The sequence below is a fragment of the Xyrauchen texanus genome, chromosome 15 (assembly GCF_025860055.1).
Source record: "Xyrauchen texanus isolate HMW12.3.18 chromosome 15, RBS_HiC_50CHRs, whole genome shotgun sequence".
Classification (NCBI taxonomy): Eukaryota; Metazoa; Chordata; class Actinopteri; order Cypriniformes; family Catostomidae; genus Xyrauchen; species Xyrauchen texanus.
In genome coordinates, this window is record NC_068290.1 from 25,842,642 (window position 1) to 25,852,368 (window position 9,727).

At 36.3% G+C, this 9,727-nt stretch overlaps 1 protein-coding gene across 1 annotated transcript; it reads right to left on the reverse strand.

Moving 5' to 3' along the window:
• Positions 1-485: 485 nt before the first annotated feature.
• Positions 486-8,964, reverse strand: LOC127656239 (C-X-C chemokine receptor type 3-like). The gene is made up of 3 exons (XM_052144454.1): positions 8,885-8,964; positions 3,977-4,357; positions 486-2,108 (listed from the first exon to the last, which is right to left on the reverse strand). The coding sequence occupies exons 2-3, from the start codon at positions 4,352-4,354 to the stop codon at positions 1,395-1,397; spliced, it is 1,092 nt and encodes a 363-aa protein (XP_052000414.1). The 5' UTR covers positions 4,355-4,357; positions 8,885-8,964; the 3' UTR covers positions 486-1,394.
• Between the last annotated feature and the right edge of the window lie 763 nt (positions 8,965-9,727).

Genomic DNA, 9,727 nt, shown 5'->3' on the forward strand with positions numbered 1-9,727 from the left:
CTGAGCTAAATTTCAAGTGTCATAGCAAAGGGTCTCAATACATGTCAATGTGATATTTCAGTTTTTTCTTTTTAATAAATATATTATCAAAAATATGGTTTTTCCCTTTCATTATGGGGTATGGAGTGATGATTTAAATTTGTTTTAAGCATTTTAACAGAAGGCTGCAACATTGCAAAATGTGGGGGAATAAGTGAAGGGGTCTGAATGCTTTCTGCATGCAAACAAAAAATGTACATATTGGGGATACAAAATAAATCTTCACATTTTGCTTACATTAATTTTAGAGTGTCATCAATAATGGGAAGGCCTACAGTCCAAAAACAGGATCATGGTGTAATTTATTGCAATTATTTTATGAAATGTTTATAGATATTAGCATAAATACCTGGGTCCAGAAGTTTTTAGAGTAAATACAGGTGCAAATAAATGTATAAAATTTTCCAATTCAAGATTACAAAAAGAACATAGCGGTGAGACGTCTATCTTAAATTTATTAAAAATGGCAGGTATATGATATGTAACACATTAAAGATGTTAACACTGAAAACATATTAGCCTATGCTTACTTAATACATATTATAACTTATATTCTCTTTTATTGTATTGCAGTTTTATAGCATTAAAATAAAAAAACAGAAGGGACAGTTCATGTTGTAGCTAGGCAAATAAAGACAAACGCTAGCATGTACAATGAGCTATTCTAACTGAAAATTACATAAGGAGGTTATATTTCATAAAATCGTTACCCATCAAAAATATAAGAGCATATAAGAATGACAGTAAACATTAAAAGAACTGCAACAGTTGTCCTTATCATGACTAAACCTATTTGAAAATGTGTTTACTGCAAACTGACAGATATACATTTAAAAACATTAATTCACATGTTGGAAAACTATATAAGAAAACTAGCATATATAAGAAACAAATAGTTTGATATAAACTTTCTCAGCAACGGTTTATACAACAACTAGAACTCTAATTTGTAATACTTGTTTATTCATTTTTAGCAACTCCAATCATTCATAGTGAAAAAATATAAAAACAACAACAAAACATTTATACCATTCAATGATCTTATATTTATACAGCCCTGAGTAGATCATGTTCATTTGTTTTATTTAATACATTTTTTTTTACTTCATGTTTGAATGATTATGAACTGTATACGTATTGTAAAAACATTACCAATGTGTAGCTCCCTGCCTCAATACAATCTATAATACAGCCTTTATGCCTACAGGAAAGCCATGAGAAATATATATTTATATGTACATTACTCCTCTGTCAATATATTTACCTTTCACATTTGAATTAATACCAGTTCAAAAGGTTGTTGAAGAAAAAGATCACTGATTGTTTACATACACCAATTTGATGGCATATACGTTTCAGAAAGCAGAAGTGTTTGAGGTGTCCACTGACTCTGACCATACAGAGCTCCTCCGGGACATCAGCCTTGCTGGTCCCTTAAGTGTGAAGCCTAGTGGTCTCAGCATGTCCAACAAATGCTTACGAAATTTCACCCCCACAAAAGCATAAAGAATTGGATTGACACAGCAGTGTAAGTAGCCCAATGTGGAAGTTGCTGTGAGGGCTACATCCAATGATGTGGTGCTGGCACAGGATGTTTGGTTATTGGTGCTGATTTTGCTTTGGAAGGTGTCGACAATGAGGGTGATGTTGTAGGGTGTCCAGCTGATGAAGAAGGCCAGTACCAGGGCTACAATAACACGCATGGCTCTCTTTTTCTGCATGCACTGGGAGCCGCGCTGCAGCCGCAGGAGGATGCAGGAGTAACAGAACAGCAGTATGAGTGCCGGTAGAGCAAAACCCACCACATGGTAGAGTAGACGAGAGACCAAATGCCAGGAATTAAAGGGGTGAACACATACAATTTTATCCTGACGTCTGGAGTCTGGAGTGGCTATAAGGTATATCCAGTCAGGAATTGAGAGCAGTAGGCAGAACAGCCAGATGACCAGACAGCAACAGTGCGTCACCTTGGGCTTTTTACGAGAATACATCTGCATTGCATGGACGATGGACAGGTAGCGGTCAAGACTGATGCATGCCAGCATGAAGATGCCACAGTAGAAATTGATCTGATGAAGGAAGAAAGATTTTAAACCTGAAGCTGATCCTAAACATTTCCTACTAAGTATCTACATTTTTCCTGACCAACCACTGGGCTGCGCCATGATTATTCTGGTTACCAAAAAAAACTTTTTGAAAACGACTGAGCGATCCATGAGCAATTGCTGGCTTGAGCCATCGCATTTTTTGTGTGAAGAAGACCTAATGGTCTAAACATTGCAAGCAAGTGTAAACCATTACAGTATTTTTGGAGCAATAAATCAGTGTACAGACACGTGCCATGTTTTTCCTTTTAGCAGATAATATAATAATAGCCACTATACAAGGTGGTTCCCCGTGAATGTATGCTCATCTCAAGTTGATTATAATGTAGAGTTATAATTGTAACTTTACTTCCAAATAAACTATTAAAAATGTATTATTGTGTAACTCAGTTAAAGGATGGGCAAGGAGGAGGCGAGAACCGGCTTGTCAACATAAATGATAATTTAATGAAACTCAAAACCAAAACACACAAACATAAACACACATGACGGACATGCCCGTAATTCTCTCTCTCTCGAACCATCGTCACCGGCCGCCTTTATCCCTCGCGCGCCTCATCAGGCAAATTGGGGACCGGGCGCGTGATATTCCAATCCGGCCCCGCCCCCTCCGCTCCACATATTGTAACTGAGATATTGCATATTTCTACTTATTTTCATGTTCAATAAAGTATATTTTATCCTTATTGAATCCTCATTTTGTGTTTTTGTATTACACTCTTATTGTTTGCAGCGCAAAGACCTACTATTGTAGTATTACAGTTCACTTGCATTGGCTGTAGATTGTAATATAAAAACAAATTTCAGCAATTTCACGAGTTTCACCTCTTAAATTTATATGTATAGTGCAATTCAAACATAAATGTGTATTGTGTTGTGGATAAAACTGTTTAATAATCATATTAAAATGTAATTAACAGTATTGTTAATCTTCCTCTAAGTAAGTAATATATCTGCTATAAATGTTTAAGCAAATAATATAATGTCAACATGAAAATAGCTCATCGTGACTCCATTCTGCAGGTAATCTATGAGTCCTCAAACCACGTTATTCATCTACACAGAAGAGCAGTGCTGAATCACAACTGACGTGAAGAGTTCCTCAGGAAGAAACTTGCAGTTTTAGGCTTCAACTGCTAGACATCCTAAAGTTACATAGTGTAGCTTTAATATAAAAAATGAACTAAGAAATCCCAACAACATGCAAAATTTAACATGAAATCAACTTGGAAAATTTAAATTGTGGCTTCTAAGTATTTCTCGAAATTCAATGCTTTCATGCTCTCAGTAGCCCATTATTCACCACACAAAAAGCAAATTGTGGTCTGTACAAACTGTTTACTGTGAGTGAACCCATATTTAATTAAGTCTGCTTTGAATTTTCTTTGCATATCCATTTCTTTACTATTCCTTGCATAGTTTCATTCATGATTTTCAATGAGGAGGCAATGTTACACAATCTTTTGGGGTCTGCCTAATTTTGCTAGCTTCAACCAAGTGACAGATGTATTTGTGCCAAAATACTTTAGTTTGATTGGATGCACAGCCTTTGATGTCAACAAGCAATTTGGGAAGGGTTTTCTTCTCTCCATTTGGCTGTTCAAACAATGCATGACTCTATGGGTTAGTTGCATCTTATTATTTGCATTTAGCATTGTTTTATCCATTATATAATACCAGCCCTACTATCCATTTTGGGGTTGCATTGAGAACTACTGATGTAGGAGAAACAAAAAAAAAAAAACATAATAAACAAAAAACAGTGGAATAATTTGTTTAATCTTTCATGTAAAAATCAACGTAGAAATGTGAACCTAAAAGCTCTTGCCCACCTTGAACAAAGCTCCAGTCAGCTTGCAGAGTCCTGTCCCAAAGATCCACTCCTTCGCTGCCTCTACAGCCCAGAATGGCAGTGTTAGCAGCAGTAGACTGTCTGCTATGCTCAGATGGAAGATGAAGATGTCTGTGACATTCCAGTTCATCCTCTTCTTCCACAGCACCACCAGTACGAGCCCATTTCCCACCATCCCCACCACCAGCGCCACAGAGTACAGGACCGGAATAAAAATAGCATCAAAGTGCATGCTGGTGTCTTGACTACAAACCACTCCACAGAAGGTATCATCATAGTCGCTGTAGTTGTAGTTGTAGTTGTCCCCAAAACCAGTCAAATCTTCACTGTTCAGGGTGACCTTTGTTTTAACATCCATCTTCTTCAAAGAAAAATCATTATAATTAGTATATTTCTATCATTGCACACTCTGACAAAATGCTGACACATTTACTTTTTTACTTTGATTAGTTCTAACTAGTGACTAAAAGTTGTGACTGTCCAAGCATTTCATATGTGAAAGTCTGAACTGTGCACGCATTCTGTGAAAATGTGTATGATAAAATTTGACGGCCTAGATGTCACCTAATAATGTCAACATACAAAATTTACTCCAATCAGCACTCCTACAATTATAAGCAAGATATTACATTATCCTTTGCATCGTAAGTATATTTGATGAAGTAAAGTTTATTACCAGAAGGGGGCAATGGGACAACTAGACATTAAAAGTCTGAGCTGCCAAGAAAATTAAATGTGTAAACAAAGATCTAAAATGTTTTGTAACCAAGTAATGCACTAAATCTGGGTAAATTTAACCATGGTTTTACCATAGTAATATTGTACACTCCAAAAAACTTTGGGTTATTTATTTTACCCAATATCTGGGTTAAACATATTGGGTCGTTCTGTTGGGTTATTCCTAACGTTTATTGGGTTGTTTCTATAATAATGCTCCCAGTCGGGTTAAAACTGGTCTAGTGAGGACATTTAAAATTTCAATGGAAGGTTAAATTCAAGTGCCACTGCCAATATGAACACTTTTCGTTTTCCTTATCAACATATAATAATAGCTGAATGTGGCAGGGCGGAGGGCGGGCCAGGTCGTGATCCTACACACCCGGTCCCGTATTAGGCTAATTATGCCTCCGGGATAAAGGTCGACTGCAGGGGTTCGTGCGGGAGAGAGAGATCGTTTACGGACATGTCCGTCGTGTGTGTGTTTGTGTCTTCTTTTAAGTTTATCATTAAACTATTATTTATATTGAAAAGCTGGTTCTCGCCTCCTCCTTTCCATTGATCACGTTACACTGAATAAATTAAATAATTAAATAATTTCCCCTTTTGGGTCTGCTGAATTGCTGCTCACTTGGCTACCGACATTGCAATAAAGCCAGCCTATTTTAAACTGTGGCGTAGAAACTATTAATCCCTCACTTTCTGTGTTCGTCCCGACACTTTTTTTTTTGGAAATCATACATAATTTTTCATATATTTGGCCGACGCGCAAAGAAATTGTAAGACTGGCTGGTGATGTGTGAATGCATTGCACACGCAGCGCGAGTCTCATCACACTTTAATAGTGTTTAGCTTCCCATTCAGCTGAAGAAAACACACTGCGTAATCATGAGGAAGGATTACATCAAGATGTAGATTGGAATGCAGGTGTAGAATTTATATAAATATAGTCTACTCCTCTCTCCCCGTTGCTGGTGTGTCAGTGATTACCCCCTCAGTGTGCCAATACTGGCATGTGTGCCATAGGTTGCCAGCCCCTGTATTACACAATAGCCAGCATCTACATGTCATTGGGTGATAGCCTAATCAGAAGCTACTTTTCAGATAGTTCTGGCTCGTTTTGTGATCGCCTCGTTAATGAAGCCCATTGCTTGAAATGGAAATTACAAGTTGTTAATTTACTTTATATGAACTATATTTTTTAAATAGGATGTGATGGATTCATATGTGAGGGAAACACTTCAGAAGTGGAACCTTGAAACATTATTAAAAAAAAAAAAGCTCCAGGCCATGTCAAGGACATGCCAGATTCAGCTCCAGGCCATGTCACGGCCACGCCAGATTCAGCTCCAGGCCATGTCACCGCCACGCCTGAGTCAGTTCCATGCCATGTCACCGCCACGCCTCAGCCTGCTCCATGCCATGTCACAGCCATGCCTCAGCCTGCTCCATGCCATGTCACAGCCGAACCGCAGTCTGCTCCGCCCCTCGATTCTTTCACCCCCTCAGACTCCGTCTTGATCCCATGCCCCACACCCTATCTCGCCATGCCCCACGCCTCAAGACACCCCCACCCTACAGAACACTGGAATTATGTCATGTTTATTCTGTTTTTGTTCATGTGTTGGGACATTGGGAGCTGCCCCACAGAGGAGGGGATATGTCATGCTTATTCTGTTGGCTCCTGTTTTTCGTGTCTTTTATTTTGAGAAGTCAGTCCTGTTCATGTCTTCAGGTCCTTCATTTTGAAATTTGTTCACTTCCTTGTCTAGTCATGTGATTATCCTGTTCCCTCCATGTTTCATATGTTATTTTCTCATTGGTTCCTTTGTTTATTAGTCTTGTCTTGTTATTGGTTCTTGTTTCATTGTCTTGTTGTATTGTTTTCAGTCTTGTATTTTCGTTGGTGGTCTTGTTAACTTGTTACCCATTTCAATGTATTTTAGCCCTCATGTTTGCCATTGACCTTTGTGGAGTATTGTTAATCTAACTTTGTTGTAGTTGTTTTGTTTAAGTCAAGTCAAGTCAAGCCAAGCCAGGCCAAATCAAGTTTTGTTTGTGTCAAGTCTAGTTTAGTCAAGTTCATGTTTCATGTTTCTAGTTAGGGTTTTTGGATCTCACTTTTGTTTTATAAACTGCACTTGGGGTCGTCACTCCATCGTCTTCGTCCTTGCCATCAAAGTTACACCATTGCCTACTTATTTATTACTTATTTATTTGTGGTGGTTCTTGTAAATTGAAACATGATTGTAAGTAACTTAATGATAAAAAGGAAATAAATTGATAATACAATTGCAACCATTTGCTTAATTTAACCATTAACTTTTAATTTAATGGAAATAAAGCATTTTCAAGATATTTGTAACTTGTGCATTATAATTAATTTACACAGCAATAATAATAATAATAATGTCAACAATAATAATAGTACCACTAATACTAGGATGGTTAAAGCAACATTTTGGCCCCCCAAAAAATAAAACCCAACAAATTAGTTATTTTATAACCCAATTACTTGGGTAAAACTTGCTACCCAATGCACTGGATTAAAATAACCCAACAATTGGTCGGTGCTATATCAACACACCATTAGGCTATGTGCTGGGTAATTTTTAACCCAACTGATTTTAGTGAGTAGTAACCAGTTTTTGCAGAAGCTATAGTTTTAATGCAATTAACCATTGTACTACTACTGTAATATAGTGTAAATAATGTTACTATGATTTTACCACAAAATACGATGGTGATACTATGGTTACTGTAGTAAAACCATGGTTAATGTTTGTAAGGTAAGGTTAGATTTAGGTTTATGGGTTGGTGCAGGGTGTTTTTGGGACACTAAATACGCAATAAACACACGGCAGTGAACTATGTTAGTAAATACAGTATGTTATTAGTTTAATTAGAGGTGAAAAATAATCCCAGTACAAACAGTGGCAGATACTATATTCAATCCTAATTAAATACTAACAAACAATATAGGAACATCACTGCAATGTATTTATTGTGTTTATTTAAAGTTCCATAGACACCCTACACCAACACCTATACTTAAACCTTCCCTTACAAAAATGAACCATAGATTTAACTAGTTTAACTAGTAACTGTAGTATCACCATGGTATTTTGTAGTAAAATCATAGAAACCACAAAATGAAACATACCATTGCATATGACTGTAGTAACACCATGGTTAACTGCATTAAACATGGTTACTACAATATTACTATAGAAATCCATGGTTAATTTGACCTGGATCAAACCAGTAATTGACTCATTTGAACAGATAAGCGAAATTGGAAAACCACACTTTTCATCTTTGATGTCTTTCTCCTTTTCATTCATAACACATTTCAATTTAAATCTTACATTTACATTGGTGCTGATGTAACAGTCTATCAACTTTCTGAGGGTCATTCCTGGTAAAAGTACCATTTCATTGAAAATTAGTTTCATTTTTAACATTGTGTAGTACCTCTATACTGTTATGAATCAACTTTTTAGGGGAACCACATTATTTACTGAACAATGTTCTCAATTGATGTTATTGAAAACTGAAATCTTTGGAGGTGATAATTTCTCATTGCCTGGTATTTCCCCCTTATTTTAGATGAACTGACAGTAAGAGTAAAATAATCTCTCTCATTCGGTTTGTTTCTGTACTGTCCCGGTAGGATATATTATACTTTTTTTTGGTTCTGAATTCTTAAAGTCATCAATCGCAGATGGAACTGAAGCTGATTAACAATATACTGTAATTTCATATTGCACTTCAACAAAAGGAAAGCAAGAAATTAAATCCAATGCTTTTTCTCAGCAATAGGATGCAAGAGTAAAATTACTTCAACAATAAAACAGCCTTGAAAAATGTATACCACTCTCAGGGGGGAAAAAAGTACTACACTACCTTTTAAGGGACAAGGGCAGTCAGAGGGATGTATGCCCAAGAGGACCCTTTGTACCTTTATAACCTAAGTAACCTAAGGACCTATTGTGTACATTTAAAGGGACATTTATACATTTTGTTCCCCAAAAAAACAGTTTGGGATCAAATTTTTTTCCAGATGAGTACATTTTTCTATGAGTGTATAAAATGAGAGCATTAATGTGAGGGCTCAAGATACAAAATAAGTAGCCTGAAATTGAGAAAGGTTTAAAAATGAAAAACTTACGCAAATGTGGATTCTCACAGCAGTTGAGAGGTACCAAAATGATTGACACTTTGAGAGTTGCTCAATTATAATAATATATGTCAAAGTATGCAGAAGGGTAGGAAGAGGGAGGAGTCAGTGTCAGGGAGCACCATGGTTTGAAGGGGAAATATGATAACGATCAGTTTTCATTCACAATTCTATTTTAAATGCTCACTTTAACATTCTTGTCAATGAAATGTTATGCTCTAGAAATGTCCAGAAATATACACATGTAACATGCTGGCTAAACAGTCATTGTTTATTACTGACTGTTCATGAGCTTCATCATTTGTAGGGATCTGTAATTCTCCAGCAAAAACCTTACTTACAGAGAAATTGTAACTCCTGTGTTCTAACTGATCAGTACTGTGTATTTGCAATTAACAGTCAGTTGTTGATGTTTTATTTTTTCAACATTTCACTAGTTTTTTTTAATGAGATAAGCTTTTTATAGGCAATTATCTGTTTATCTTGGATATATATTTTTTTTTAATTAAAAGTGTTTTTTTTTTCTTTCAGTATGGTTATGAAATTCTCCATTGAGATTTTGAACAACTGAGTAGAAAATAGTTAATTGGAAGTATAACGTTCTTTTTTCCCCCGATGACTTACCCGATCCTTCTGTGTGTTGCTTGTGCAACGGGATGTTTTTTTTCACACCTTTACACCACGTCCTGTTCTCTCACCATTTGTTCTCTTTGTGAACCTTTTGATTATTGGTTTTCTACCTTATGAGCAGAGATTTTGTTATTTGTGTCAGTGTGTACCTGTCGCTGTAGACAGCAAAGCGAAATGTACAAATAAAAGTCTGAAGGAGAATAG